The 16,674-nt window shown below is 30.7% G+C and overlaps 1 protein-coding gene across 1 annotated transcript; it reads left to right on the top strand.

The window, feature by feature from the left end:
* Positions 1 to 1,484: 1,484 nt before the first annotated feature.
* On the top strand, positions 1,485 to 10,899 carry LOC133786014 (receptor like protein 22-like). Its single transcript, XM_062225226.1, has 3 exons — positions 1,485 to 3,622; positions 9,362 to 9,538; positions 9,735 to 10,899. Exons 1-3 carry the CDS (start codon positions 1,485 to 1,487, stop codon positions 10,897 to 10,899), a joined length of 3,480 nt encoding a protein of 1,159 aa, XP_062081210.1.
* Positions 10,900 to 16,674: the final 5,775 nt, after the last annotated feature.

The following is a 16,674-nucleotide window of genomic DNA, read 5'->3' as shown; positions in this document are numbered from 1 at the left end:
TTGCTTCTGCCTAGTATTATATTACATGTTTAATATAATATTATTCTAGTAAGTGATTTTAAGTTTAATTAAATTTTATTTAAGTTATAAAAAGTATGGTTTTATTATTTTTAAATAATTATCATTGTAAAATATCTCAAAAATATCATATTTTAATTTCTTTAATTATTTATTATTTTTAAACAATTATTATTGTAAAATATCTTTAAAATATCATATTTTAATTTGTTTAATTATTTATTATTTTTAAATAATTATTATTGTAAAGTATCTTAAAAATATATTTTTTTAATTATTTATTTTATTTTATTTAAGTTTAAGTGTTTACAAATTATCTTTAAATATAAGAATATTTTGTTAAAGTTAACATCAAAAATATAAAAAACCGTTAAAACTAATAATTTATTATATAGATAGATATACATATAACATTTATCTTAGTTTAATCCCTTTCCGTAGGGTGTTTTTACCTTTATCTTTGTAAAATAAGTATCTAGTCATTTTTAGAAAATTATAAATAATATACATAGTACACAAATTAATTTACACATAAAAAAAAACATACATGCAACATATATCACTTCGTTAAACATTGTCCAAATCATATAATTGACCAACACGCGTTATGCAGAATGTCTTTTTAATGTTGATTTTTTATTTATCTTGTATATAATAGATATATATATATCATTTATCTTAATTACTGTCGAATATACATATATCCAATTATATATTAGTCTAATAATGCTCTTGAAGTTTCTTCGTTGAATCTTTACATAAAGGTCCCACCACCACCTGGACTCCCATGGTTTGAACATGTGGAATCTTCATCATTATAAAATGAGATGCCATTATACACTTTCATCAAACAATATATAGATTTTTCAGTTTTGTATAATAAAAGAGAGAGAGAGAGAGATATGAGGATGTTGTTATATTATTTGGTATTCTTCTTCTTCCTCATCCATTCTCAACTTGTCATTTCATCATCTTCGTCTTCTCCTCACCATGCACCCCAATGCCATCCTCATGAAAGCTCTGCCCTTCTCCAACTCAAGACCTCATTATTCAAATTAATTGCTCTTGGAGATGTCATCTGTTATAAGCCATACGAGAATGGAACTGTATTTCATCCTACAGACACCTGGAATAACAAAACCAATTGTTGCACGTGGGAGGGAATCACGTGTGACAACGTTACAGGCCACGTAATAGGTTTGGATTTGAACTGTTGCAGCCTTCAAGGCACTATCAGTTCCAACAGCACTCTCTTCAAACTCCACCATCTCCAGGAGCTTTCTCTTTCTTATAATGATTTTAGAGAGTCCTTTATTGTACCAGAGTTTGGCAAATTCAAGAATATGACCTCTCTTGATCTGCGCAACTCCAACTTCAGCGGTCATGTCCCTTTAGAGATATCCCATCTTTCCAAATTGGTTTTTCTCGCACTTGGTGGGCATTCGCATTGGGGGTATAAAGTCATCATGATAGGGGAAAATACCTTTAAAGCACTTTCTCAAAACTTATCCAACTTGACAAGGTTCTACCTAGCTGGTATTGATTTGTCTTCTCTCCCACCAGCACTCCCTTTCAAAAACTTCTCATCCTCTTTAACATATATAGAACTCATCGATTGTAAGTTGAGTAGGAAGCTACTAGAGAGTATTTTTGAGTTGTCGAATCTCACCGCTCTTTCTTTAGAAGATAATGAAGCACCAAATGTCTCTCTCCCAACATCTAATTGGAGTAGTGCACTTAACAGCTTAAGTCTCCGTAATAACACCTTCTCCATTGACTTACCTCTTTTATTGAAAGATATCCCAAAATCTTTGTCTTCTTTGGAATTAAGTTCCAGTAACTTAGTTGGTCCACTTCCGGACAACATTCAATTTTATGACTCGTCAAACCATCTCGTGCATAATGCTCCAAATTTCACTGAATTGATTTTATCAAACAACTTACTCAACGGGACAATACCAACATGGATATATGCCCTACCGTATTTGGAGTATTTAAACCTCAGAGACAACCAATTTACTGGGGAGATAATTCGTGATTTTGAAACTACTTCATTCGGTGAAACTGTGTTTTTGGGCATCACTCCAAGATCCACATTTCAAAGTCAAAACCTCCAATATTTGGATCTCTCATCAAATAAGTTCAGTGGTACTTTGGAATTGGAAAAGCTTTTAATTTCCAAAAGGTTAGCATATCTTGACCTTTCCTCTAATAATATTTCAGTAACTTTTGGAAACACCAAAAACTATAGTTTGGATAATCTTGAGGGATTATATCTGTCTTCTTGCAACATTACTGAGTTCCCACACATTTTAAAATCTTCAAAACAATTACAAATTTTAGATCTCTCCCATAATCAGATTCAAGGAAGTGTTCCTAAATGGTTATGGGAGGTGGGAAAGAATTCTCTCTACAACTTGACTCTCTCTCACAATTTTTTAACATATATAGAGCCTCTTCCATGGAATGGGTTATCATATCTTGATCTCAGCTCGAACTCGTTCTCAGGACCTCTTCCAATTATTGCATCATCTTATCTGCAGTTCTTCTCAGTATCCAAAAATCAATTTGTGGGAGAGATCCCAACTTCCTTTTGCAACATGTCATTCCTTGCGGTGCTTGATATATCTTCGAATAACTTGAGTGGTATCATTCCTCGATGCATTGTAAAACATAGTAAACTTCTTTCGGTCTTGAATTTTTCTAGGAACAAATTTTATGGTACTATCCCCAACACATTTTCAGTAGGAAGTACTTTGAGAAATTTCAATCTAAATGGAAATCATTTAGAAGGCTCATTGCCAAGATCACTAGAATATTGCAGAAATCTTGAAGTCCTAGATCTTGGAAATAACATCCTCAACGACTCATTTCCTCACTGGCTAGACTCTCTTCCAGCCTTACGGGTTTTAGTCTTGAGATCTAATAGGTTTTATGGTTCAATAAGAAAACCTAAAATCAAATATCCTTTTCCTGAGTTAAGGATTATAGATTTGTCCCACAATGAGTTTGACGGTGCTCTTCCAACAAAATACTTTGTCAACTTCAAAGCTATGATTTTCAATACAAAGAATGTAGAACTGAAGTACATGGGAGAGAATTATTACCAAGACTCTATAACAGTGACCATGAAAGGATATGAGTTAGAGTTGGTGCATATCCTAACTATCCTTGTAACTCTTGATTTCTCATGCAATAATTTTAGTGGAGAGATTCCAGTGTTCCTTGGAGGGCTGAACGAACTCAAGGGCCTCAACATTTCTCATAATATGCTCACAGGTACCATACCATCATCATTGGGAAATTTGACTAACCTTGAGTGGTTAGACCTCTCTGCTAACAAGCTAAGTGGGAATATCCCTTTGCACTTGACCGATTTAATATGGCTCCAAATCTTAAACCTTTCAGAAAACCAACTCGTGGGACCAATACCCAATGGTAAGCAGTTCAATACTTTTAGCAATGATTCATTCAAAGGAAATTTAGATTTGTGTGGTTTTCCACTGTCCAAACCATGCAATGAGGAATATGAAGGATCAACCGTGGAGCAAGAAAATGAATCGGAGGATGCAAATGGATTTACTTGGAAAGTTGTGGTATTGGGGTATGGATGTGGCTTTGTGTTTGGGATCTTCATAGGTTATATTAATTTTTTCTCAAATGGAAGAGCAGGTGTGTTTGTGAAGTGGTTGTAGTAGAGCAATGTGGTGTCATAATTGGCAAGGAGTGTCTCTTATTTATTTAGATTTAATTATATTTAGTCTCATGTTGTGATAAAGCTCATGTTGGTGTTGTAGTATTTTGTATTTTTATTATTTTCCTCTCTTTTTTCTTGTCTTTTTGGGTGGTATAAATTTATAAAATAATGCCTTGGAGTAAATAAGAGTAATTAGTTTCCTTATTATTATTATTATTATTATTATGTGTTTTTGTACTTGAGATTGACCATCATTTGCAATTTAAGTATGCAAATGTTCATTATTACATCATCACCACTCATCCTCAGCTCACCTTGCGGATCAATAATGACCACATCATTACCAATCATATTCTCTGAATGGACATAATGCCTGAAAATATTCTCACAAGATAATTTAAATACAATATTTTATCAATAAAAATTAATTGTAATAAATATGGTAAAACTATTGTATTCACACTAAAATATTTTCATACTAAAACCAGCTGAATCATGTGACAATTAATTAAGGATATGCTACTAATTTTTCTCAATTTACTTAAAATATTTTGTCTAAAATAAAATTTAGCCAATACAAGTTTTTACACATCTTATTTTTTTTCTTGAGAAATAGGAAATTATTATTATTGTAATGTTAGTTTCATTTCTAGCTAAAATGGTCTTTTGGAGCTGTCCTGTTTTTCTCTGTTTTCTTCTTTTTATAACTTCAAAAGTATGATTTTACAGCTACAAGCATCATTTTTCACTCCATCTTCAATTAATTATCCAACACAGAAAAATCAAATTTAGAAAATAACCCATTTATGCGTGTTCCCTGTATAAATATTAGAACATAAAAAAAAAACTACTGCAACAAAGTCTATCATTATTTTAATTTGGTTCTCAAGTTTCATAGGTTTTTTCAACCGAGAATTATATAAACAGAATTAGTGTTTGGTAGTTGTAGATTTTTTATAGAGGTTTGGTAGTTGTAGTTAGTTACTGTTGCAATAAAGTTGTTAAAGCTGTTAGTTTGCTAATTAATGAACACTTCATTAATAATGGAATAACAGAATCATGCTTCTTCTTCTTCTTTTTTCAACTTTTTTTATGTGTTTTATTGTTCTTCTATCAAAATAATAAATATAAGATAAATCTCGTGGATATTTATAAATTTGGTAATAAAGATTAAAGATTACATAAGAGATTTTTCATAAATATGGTGTTTATGCTATTACTGTTTAAAAAATACGAGGATTTTATTTTTATTAGTTTATATAAGAAAGCTTATTAAAGAAAAAAAAATATGAGAAACTTTATTGATAACTAACTAAATATAAAAAATTTGATTAAGAGTAAAATTATGTTATAAACCAACTTTTATATAAAAATATAAAAAACTAAACTCATAAGTGAAAGTTCTTAAAAAAAATCATATTTTTGCAAATTTTATTAAAAAATTATATAAAATGTAATCTCCCCTTACAGTGAACAAACTAAAATCGGAGAAGTGATTGGTAAGATTATTATTTGAAATATTTTCTTTTATAAAGCTTCATCATACAAAACAATGTTATTTAACAATAAATTTTAAAAAATACATTTTTTATGTCACGTATATTTTTATATACATGGCTGTAATAAAGTAGACAAAGAATGATTAATTTGATAGTGGAAAGTATTATATATCTGGGATAACTTTATTATTTCTAATTAAACCAATCGATTACATAACTTTAAACTCTGTTCAGAGAGAGTTACAAAGCTTACAATGGAGCAAGTACGATAATGGCCGAGTACATTTCATATAAGTAATTTTATTTAGATAAATTAGTGTAAAAAATTATTTAGTAATCTAAAAACTTGCACATAAATTACTATATAGTTTTTTTTATAGCAAAAAAAAGTAAGTATTAATTGGGGAATGTTGTATTAATGCACCCAAAAATGAAAATAATTATTATTTTTAATTTTTAATTTAAATCATCTTAAATTCCTTTTTGTTTGGTAGATAATTTCCATCTCAAACGTGGTTATCCACTATTTCTATTCATATATTAGTTATGAATGATTATAGATATGGTCAAGTCATCTCATCATGTTCAGTAGTTATGTCCCAATCAATGTTTTCAAATTCAAAACTCAAAAAGGAAAGACGAAAGAGCTAAAAGGGGAGTGTCAACATTTAAATTTTTAATGTCTTTTAAAATGGCTGGCTAGTAATCTTAGAAATATCTATCTTAGAACTGTTTTTTAATTCTGGTTTCGTTCCTATGATCAGACCTGGCACATATGTTAGCATATCTTCATCCTTACTATTCAACTTATTTCTTGTAATTGAGCAGCTTACTGTTTCCTGGTCGTTGGTCGACCAGACTGTCATCACTAAACAGTCACATGATATCCACGTGCGTCCTGATCGTGCCATGTCATCAAGCAAATATTTTTTGGGTAAACATTAAGAACCAAGTAAAATATGTTCTAACAATCTAAAATACATGATATTATAGATGAAAGAAATATTTAGAAGAAGAAAAATTATAGTCTTCTATTACTCAAAGTTTGGGAGATCAACATACAACAAATACTATTTAGTTACAATTTGTTTCATCCTCCATCTTAATAATTTTAAGTGGATTAGAAACCCATAATTATCAAAATAAAATAAAAATTACAACATAAATAGGAAAATTTGGATGTGGAGCCTCCAAATTATTCTTCTAAAACTACATAAATGCTACTCTAAAAGATAAAAAGATGGAGAGAATAGAGAGATGAAAAAAGTGGTGTAAGATAAGGTGTGTCCTAAATGATGAAAGAGATGTCATATTTATAAATAAATTCTTGGGATATAAAGGAGAACACTCTCGTTGGTCTAGAAAAGAAGCACATGAATTCATGTTCACTAAATGAAACGGTGGCGTTTTCAAAGTCGACTACTTTTGCTGGCACAATTTGTTTCACTGGAAATGAATTTTCCCACCAACTTTTTTGGCACCAATTTTCCCACGTTTTCATCAACGGGAATTTTCCCACAAAAAACTTTTGCCGGTGCAACTTGATTTTTCCTACGCAAATTTGTAGCGACAAAAGTTATGTTTCCCACCAAAAATACCCCATGCTTAATTAAGAGGGAAAAGTTCTCAACCTTTGCCAACAAGGTATGTATGTAACCCACTAGACAAGGTGATTTATGTCGGCAAGAAGTTGCACCGATAAAGATTGATTCATAGGCGAAAATGGGGGTGCTTTTGCTGGCGTTATGTATAAAGCGCCGATAAAAGTTTCCTTTGCCAGCGCATAACTATAGAACTGCAAGCAAAAGTCGTATTTCTTGTAGTGATTAGGGATATCTCCAAAGCTAATAAGAAAAGCCGAGAAGATCTAGAGCGAGAAAATTGTGATGGGTTGGGTAAGCAAGAAAAAAATAGCATAAAAGCCCATAATCTTTTGTTAGTGTTCTTGATTTTTCTTAGTTTCTAATTTATTCTAAAAAAAATTTATTAAACAAAATATTTTTTTATTAATGACTTGGACCTCAAATTATGATGTGGACAGTACATCCATGTTGGCAGATAATAGTCTAGAACTACCAGGATTGTGGAATTGTAGTTTGGGAGGTACTACCATAAAAAAAAATAAAGAATGAAAGGTTAAGTATAAAACATGTAAAGATAATAGATTTTTCCTGTCAATTATTCTTTTATAATATATTATCAGTACAATTTTCTAACTATCATTGCTTGTAGGTTCAAAATTTTATCATAAGTCTGTAGTTACAATCATTTGTTGAAATCTAAACTATATAATTCATTCTTTAAACATCATTATATATTGATATCAAAAATCATCATCAAGTGTCTAGTCATTATATTTCATTTTAGTAAAAATTTCTGTTGCATATATATATATATATATATTTTTGATCATTATTATACTATATATTTTGATAATAAAACTTGCATATATATATATATTTAATTAATTTCATCTAATTAATCAAGGAATAAATAAATGGGACCAAAAGGAAAAAGAAATTTGGAACCACAAATTAAATAAGTAAAACTATATATCGACAATTCAACTACTCTCTTTTATTAGTTGAAAGGGTTGTTTCACTCTTTGCAAGAAAAGGTCAACCCTCCATATTAGCTGTCTTTGATAGTGATCCAAATGTAGCAGACATCTTGACGGAGGCCAGTCAAATTCATTAATACTCTATATATACCACACACCCAAAGTGTGATTGTGTATTTAAGGTCCATTTTTAGTTTTAACATGTTTGTTTTCAAAATAAATTTTTAAGTTGAGTTAACATGTAAATACTTACAAAGTCCACAAAAAATTGAAACATAATTTTTTAAATTGACACAATATATATATATATTTAAATATTGGGTAAAATTTACAAAATTTAAAATAATAGAAATTTGTGGAGAGGCAAATTGACATTAATTTTAATTAAAACTTTTGCATGATCCACTAGTCAAATTATTATTTTTGAGATTAGGTACACATTATTACAATTAGATACAGTACTAATTATCTAATTTTATTTCACTGGGATGTAATTATTGATAAATTTGTACACATAGATTATGCGATACACATTCAATTATCTCAGCAAAAGAAAAGAAAACAATCTTTTTTGTTTATTTTTAATTTATTTTTCTTAAATTCCTTTTTATTTGGTAGATAATTTCCATCTCCAATGTGGTTATCCACTACTTGACTATTTATCTCATCATGTTCAACTATGTCTCAATCGATGTTTTTAAATTCAAAGCTCAAAAAGAAAGACGAAAGTGCTTTGTAATGTGTTAAAGTCTAAACACAGGAATTTGTATGGAAATATAATGAAAAATATATAGACAAAAATATAATGAAAAATGTTCTCAGTTTGCCAAACCTTTAACAACTTGATTTGAGTTACAACCCAAATCTCAATGGTTCTTTTCCACAATATAATTGGAGCAGCCCGCTTAAATTATTGAATCTTTCTGAATCTGGAGTCGTAATAGATCTACCTCATCTTTGTAGAAAGTTGAAGTATTTACACATTTTGTCTCTAAGGAATTACAATTTCTTAAAACTTTCTTCCACATTGCTTGACAACTGCACACAAATCACTTCCTTAGACCTTTCTCGTAATAATTTTGGTGGTTATATCCCATGGTCATCCATTTTAAATATACAACAACTAACCTATTTGGATCTTTCAGAGAATAATTTCGTAGGCCCAATTCCAGAAATTTGTAGTAACTCAACAAAAAATTCAATTTCGTGTGTCTCTTCAAAACATCAATTAGTGAGTTCTCCTCCATTGAATTTAAAAACTCTAGATTTATATGGAAATGAGCTTAATGGGACAATACCATCTTGGTTCTATTCCCTTCCATCTTTACAATATTTAGATCTAAGTTCCAACAAATTTAGTGGTAGCATTCAGGAATTCCAACATAATTTTTTGGAGTATCTTTCTTTATATTCTAATAACTTACAAGGCTCTTTCCCAAGATCAATTTTTCAGCAAGTCAATCTCACGGATTTGGAACTCTCCTCAAATAACTTGAGTGGTGTCGTGTAGTTTGACCAATTTTCAAAGTTAAAAAAGCTCCAAATTCTTTATCTTTCTGATAATAGCTTATCATTGGTATCTAACAGTAATAATAATGATACTTTGCCCAATATTCTTTCTGAATTACATTTGTCTTCATGTGGCATAAGTGAGTTCCCATACTCCTTAAGAAGCTTAGAAAATTTAAGATACTTGGATCTCTCCAACAATCAAATCGAAGGGAGTGTTCCCCAATGGCTATGGAATATGGGTAAGGATTCATTGTATTTACTAGATATTTCTCACAACTCTTTAACGCAAATAGATCAGATTCCATGGAAGAATCTAGCATTCATTAACCTTTGCTCCAACCGACTTCAAGGTCATCTTCCAATCCCACCACCTAAAAATGATGTTTTTTTAAATCTCAAACAATACATTGGATGGTGAATTATCACATTTGATTTGCAATCTCAGTAGGCTTCAAATCCTTGATTTGTCAAATAACAATTTGAGTGAGAACATTCCTCCATGCTTAGGAAATTCAAGTCTCCGTGTGCTAGATTTGCACAAGAATAAGCTTCATGGCTTGATTCCTTCACATTTTGCAAAGGGAAACTGCCTAGGTGTTTTGAATCTCAAAGAAAATCAATTGGAAGGTTCTTTACCAAAGTTTTTGCTCAATTGTAAAGAGTTGAAATTTTTAGATATTGGAATCAACAAGATAAATGGAGCATTCCCCTGGTGGTTGGAATCTCTTCCGAATCTCCAAGTTCTTATCTTGAGATCTAATAGATTTCAAGGTCCAATAGGCAATCCCAAGGTGAGACATCCCTTTCACAATTTGAGAATCATGGATCTCTCTGGCAATGAATTTACTGATCATTTGCCCCAAAAATATTTTAAGAATTTTGTGGGAATGATGAATGCTACTTCAGATTACTTGAGATACATGGAATATCCAACACTAATTCGATATTATGAAAGCAGTTCATTGACAATAAAAGGATATTATCCTGAGTTAGAGAAAATCCAAACCATGCTTATATTCATTGACTTCTCAAGAAATAACTTCACAGGAGAGATCCCAGAATTGCTTGGTAAGCTCAACTCACTCAAAGGGCTCAATTTTTCACATAACAAGATATCTTGCAATATTCCACCATCCTTGGGAAATTTGACCAATCTGGAATGGTTAGATCTCTCCTCGAATGAGCTTGTTGGGAAGATTCCATGGCAATTGGCAGCAAATCTAAATCAACTCCAAATTTTAAATCTTTCTGTGAACCAATTGGAGGGGCTTATACCTCGCAGTCGACAATTTGATACATTCACAAACGATTCATACAAAGAGAATTTGGGCTTATGTGGGTTTCCAATTTCAGAATCATGCAACGAGGACACCATACACCAATTTCAGCAAGAGGACAATGAGGAGCATGTGAAGGGATTTGATTGGAAAATTGTGTTAATAGGATTTGGAAGTGGAATGGTTATTGGAATTTCGATCGGATACATGTTCCTTACCGATCAAAACATTGATGGGATTGTCAAAACATTGAAAGGAGAACAATGGCATCTTATGGCAAAAAGATCAAAGCAGAGGAGGGCTCGTCAAAATGTTGGAATTGAGAGAAGACATTAGTTTACATTTTTAGTATATTGTGTTTCATTTTGTTTAAATGTATGTTGTTTGTTATTGTAGATCGTTATTATGTAAGTTTTTGTTTAAATGAATTTTAGTCAACTTTACAAAAACTATGTTGGTCACCTGAACTTTTTTTTTTTTTTGGTTTCATTTTTCTCTATACACTTGTAAAGTCTCCCAAATGATGATAAAAATGGTTGCTTCTTAAATAAGACAAGAAAATGTACAATTCAAATACAATTACAAAATTAATTTATGGTTTAGACATACTTTACCTAAGTGAAAAATAATACTAAAAATAAAGAGATGCTGTACAATAAGATAGATAATTGTTCTTTTTAATTTCTTTGGTAAGAAACTAGGATAAGAAAGAAAAAAATGCCATATTAATTACTTGATTAATTCATCCAAACAATAATACAAATGTTTGGTTTGTGTTCACGTTATTCATAATACTTAGAGAGCATATCTATATGCTTACCTTTTAAGGAAGTAGTTTTTTTACATAAATTAAGTAAATGATTGTGTTTTTTGAAAAGTACAAAAAAACAAAACAAACATAATAAGACCAATACTATTTTATGTATACTAGACCACATGATATAATATTTGGGTCGTATAAATTTTATGATTATCTCACATTGTACTATTGAACTATTCTTAGTATTCTCAATAAAAGTTTTTATTTTTACTTTAACAAAATTACAAATACAATGGGAGACCATAGATCTCTTTTTATTGAATGCATGACATATAAAGATCCCTAAACAAGATTTGTTAATATATGAAACACTTACCACTAAACAAGATTTCTTTATACATCATTTTATAGATCAACCAATTTTTATCCACCAAGAAATCATTTTTAAATACTCAACATAAAATAATTATAAAAAAAAAAACACAAGTGAGTAAATAATTTATTCATTCATTATAAAAGAAAAATTATATTTTTATTTACATAATATTGAAACTATCATTAAAAAGTTATAATAAATTAGGATATATAAACCCAATTCAAAAATGACCACGTGAAAATAAAGAAAAGAAAAGAAAAGAAAATAGAAAATGACAACATGGATTGAGGAAGAGTTTATACAAGTGTAAATTAATCTATCGAATTAATATTTTTGTGACAAAAAATAAAAGTGAAATTACCCGATATACTATAATTTGATAAACTTTTCAATTATACGGTTAAGTTTTTATTAGTTCAATTTTATTTAGCATTTTTTTCTGTTGTACGATTTTTTTACTATAAATTTTTTAATTATACGAATTTGATGAGTGCCGCTATTTGAGGGCAACATATCATGTTTGATCGATTCTAATAGTACTAAATTTAAATTTTGTCAAAATGTAAAAATTATATGTGATTGATTATAAAGATAAAATTACTTGGTATTAATATTAACCGATCAATAGTCGATATTAAATAATGATCAAGTCTTTAGTAAGCATGGGCTAGCTACTCCATTTATCTAATCTAATGAAATATATATTTATATTGGAAGAGGTATGTAAGTAGCTTGCTATATCACTTAAGTGACGATACTATTAGAGTTCAGTTTATGGTTAATTAGTTAGGCTTGGTTTGTTAGCATTCTTGGTTTAACCAATTCTGTTTCATTTTAGTTAGGTTTGTTATCATTGACTTAGACCTTTCTCAGCCTTTATTTAAGCTGATTTGGTCCCCTTGTTTATAAGACTTGATATACTTTTTGATTGAATAATAAGTCTTCTTACTCTAATATGGTATCAGTGACCATCTGACCTTTCTTTTCCTTTGTTTCCATGGCACGAACAAGAGCTACAGGTCGTCGAAGTACAAGCCCCGTTCCTCCTCTTCCGGAGCCCTCAACGGCTGCTACTGATTCTTCTCTTCCGAATCCTGATGCTCCTCCTCAAGAACCCCCAATTTCTAGGGTTCCGAGTTCTCCCATCCATGTCTCGAACCGTTTCTCTTCTTTCTCTGTTCTTGATCGACCTGCCCATGAAGATGGTAGTAGTCCCTACTTCTTGAGCACAGGAGATCACCTGGCACTGTTCTTGCCTCTCCTCCTCTCCTCTCACAGACAAGAATTTCCAACAATGGAGAAGGGATTTCAAGATTTCCATTCGGGCTAAAGAACAAGCTCCCTTTCCTCAACAGATGCAATGTATATGTGTCATGAACTTTTGTTTTATTATACAATATTATATCAAACTGAGCAATTTATAATTTACCATATATATTAATGCAACCTTATATAAATATAATATGTTTTCTTCTAATTAAATTTTAGAAAAAGCTACTAGTATTTGTATGATTGATCATTTGCATTCTTGGTATTTGTTGGTAGAAAAATTGGAAGTCGTGAGTGGTGTGATTTAGAAGCTCAACCATTGCCATTTTAATCTGGTTATACTTTTTGCCTATAAATTAGCTTCAAATGGTTCAAACCTGCTATTCTTCAGCCTTTTGTTGTAAAATCCTCTACTCAAATTATAAGCTAAATAACAATTGATCTACAAAGTAGTTTGAAAATATTAAAGTCGGAGTCTAGCACAGCAAGTAGGGGTATTAATTGGATCACATCCAATGTTTTTAGACCTATCTGATCCGATCTAATTATTCATTGGATGTTAGATTTTTATAACCGATCCAATGCAATTAACTTGTCTCAGCCGATCCGATCCAATTATCCATTGGATTGGATCGGTTTTCTCCATTGAATGTGTCCCCTTGCTTATGTATATGATCGGATCAGATCCATCCAATATTTTTGAGCATTTATTTAGTTTAATTTGTTCAAATAACTCATAATATTATAAATAGAAAGTGTAATTTGTTCAAAATGAACAAACCACTGCAACCTCAAATGCAAACTCATGAAACTCAATGTAATTAAAAAAAAAAATAGCTTAAGCAACCTTCTATGCAAGTAAAACAACTTATAAAATTTTATTTCCAAATTAAGGTTGCACATGTTGCACGTTAGGTTTCAAATGATGCAATAGAGGTTGTTGATATTGTCATAAAGGTTCCAAAAGTTGAAACGAAGGTTGCAGAGGTTGCACACATTGCAACAAAAGTTGCATACCAATAGCAATAGCTACCTCAAATGGAAGATATTTTAAAAGAGATCGCAAAAAGGTTGCATAGGTTGCTTACTGAAAGCTACCCTAGATGGAAAAGGTTTTGAAAAATGTTGCATGGGTTGCATACGTTACAACCTCAAATGGAAGCACACGAGCCCATTGCAATCTTAAATAGTAGTCCATGCAACTTAATGCAACTCAAAACAACTTGTAAACTCATTTGGAAATTTCATTATAATGTAACTCATGCAACTTACTGCAACCTCAAATGCAAACTCAAAACATCCCAGACGATAACTCACTGCAATCTCAGATGCAAACCCATGAAACCTCTAGAAACATACAAACCAAATACAATTTCAAATGCAACCCACTGCAACCTTAAATGCAACCCCAATGCAACTTAAAACATTCTGAAGGAACCCACTGTAACTTCAAATGCAAGCCCATGCATGCAACCACTATAACCCCATGCAACTCATGGCAACATAAAAACTAATATTCTATTTTCATTGTTATACAAATCATGCAACATACTTTAATGCAACCTCAAATGCAACCCACTACAACCTCATGCAACCTAAAGCAACACATGGCAACACATGCAAGCCTATGCAATTCCAATGCAACTCAATGTAATTTTAAATGCAACCTAAAAGAACCCAACTCGTCTAACCCATTGTAACCTTAAATGCAAACCCAATGGAACCTAAAACAACCTTAAAGGCAAGTCCATGCATCCTTATACAACCTCAAAGGTTGCAGATATTGTGACAGAGGTTGAGAGGTTGCAACTCATGTTTCATAGGTTTTGCAGATGTGGCGAGAGAAGTTGCAAAAGTTTCAAAAGTAGTTGAAACAGAGGTTGCATACATTGCAACAACCCCATACAACCTTAATTCAACACGATGTTCCCAATCTAAAAAGTCACATACAACCCCGAACAACTCAATACAACCTAAAGTACCTAAAGCAACTTAAAGAACCTAATGTAACCTAAATAAACCCACTGCAACTCAAATAAGCTAAATTAACACATGCAAAATAATGCAACCCAATTCTTATGTCAAATACCACCTAATGCAACTTCATGCAAATTCAAAAGCAACCTAAATGCATTTTTGGAAAATTTAACAACCCATTTCAACCTCAAATGTTAGCCCATGTAACTAACTGCAACCCAATGCAAGACATGGAAACTTAAAAGAACTCATGAAAATTCATATGCAACTCAATGCAAACTATGACAACTTAAAAAAACTCATGCTAATTTCATTTGTATGCAACTCAAGCAACCTACTGCAATCTCAAACGAAAGCTTAATGCAATTTCATGCAATCTAAATCAACTTCAAAAAACTAATATTCTACTTTAATTCTCATGCAACCCACTCCAACCTCAAATGCAACATCTTTCATCCTTATGAAATTAATGCAACCTAAAATGCAAGCTCAATGCAACCTGAAATGCAAGTCCAATGCAACCTAAAGCAACTCACTGAAATATCACATGCAAGTAATTGCAATCTAAAAAACATTAAAGAACTCTTTTCCAAATTGCAAAATGCAACCCAATGCAACTATCATGCAATCCAATGCAACCCCATATATAGTATATGTGAACACCATTAATAGAGAAAAGCCATGTGAACTGTAACATATTATTCATACATAGTGCACTTTACTAGAGGAAAAGTAAAATTAATTTGGGTTCAAACATATGCATTTGCTCCCATCTCTCATTCTCTTTTGTCCTTGGATTTCACACTCTAATATATCTTGAAAAAGGGGAAAAATAAATATAAATTGTTGTACATATATATACATATGACAAAAGGAGTTCGTTGATGTTATACGAATAGAGTGAGTTCAAACTTTTCTTTATAATCTTATAGGGGCAACGAAAGTGGTAGGAGGGAGTGAAATTGTTTGTCTCTTATTATTATTATATATATATATATATATATATATATATATAAGGTGTTGAGAGAGTTGATAGAAAACTGGAGTTGGGAGGAAATGGAAAGAAAAATGAATTGGTAATTTATTTATACTTTGAAGTTGATTTGAGTTTTATATTTTTAGTTACAATACGAATGCCAAATCTTGAGATAGAGAGAGAGAAAGAGAGAGATAGAGTGTGTGAAAGATTATAAATATATATATCATCATTGCTAAATTCAAAGCTTGATTTGTTCTCATAACTCACTTCTGTAATTTAACTCTAAAAAAATAAAAATAAAAAGTAAAGAAATCACCTTCCGTTGTCATATATTACAATTTGATTTATGTAAAATATTTATTCGCATAATCTAAAAGATATATGGAGTTTTTATTACAACAAAACTAGATTTTCATCTCTTTCTTCACCAATATATATTAATTCCATCATCATAATCATTATTTATATATATATATATATATGTTTAAAAGTAATTAACTACCTGTAAATCATATATGACAAAAACCATAAATATATATGCTTTAATTTACTCTCTCTAGATGATCATGCATGCATTGCAAATGAAAAAAACAAAAAAATCATATAGTTTTGAGAAGTGATAAGAGAGACCGTCTTTTTGCATTAAAATCTTTTATTTATATAGTATTGAATTAAGTATTAGTTTACCGTATAAATGAATGATAAGTTTTATATATAGGTATTTATAAAAAAAATCCCTAAAAAAAAGCA

The sequence above is a fragment of the Humulus lupulus genome, chromosome 6 (assembly GCF_963169125.1).
Source record: "Humulus lupulus chromosome 6, drHumLupu1.1, whole genome shotgun sequence".
NCBI classification, from domain to species: domain Eukaryota; kingdom Viridiplantae; phylum Streptophyta; class Magnoliopsida; order Rosales; family Cannabaceae; genus Humulus; species Humulus lupulus.
This window is presented reverse-complemented; position numbering and strand designations above follow the sequence as displayed.

What these genes read in the sequence shown, in the direction of transcription:
- LOC133786014 (XM_062225226.1), top strand. Translation starts at nt 1,485, where the DNA reads ATGATAGGGGAAAATACCTTTAAAGCACTTTCTCAAAACTTATCCAAC. An exon ending in TGGAAAGTTGTGGTATTGGG is followed by an intron (nt 3,623 to 9,361) that starts GTATGGATGTGG and finishes GGTATCTAACAG; the next exon opens with TAATAATAATGATACTTTGC. An exon ending in AATATGGGTAAGGATTCATT is followed by an intron (nt 9,539 to 9,734) that starts GTATTTACTAGA and finishes CAATCTCAGTAG; the next exon opens with GCTTCAAATCCTTGATTTGT.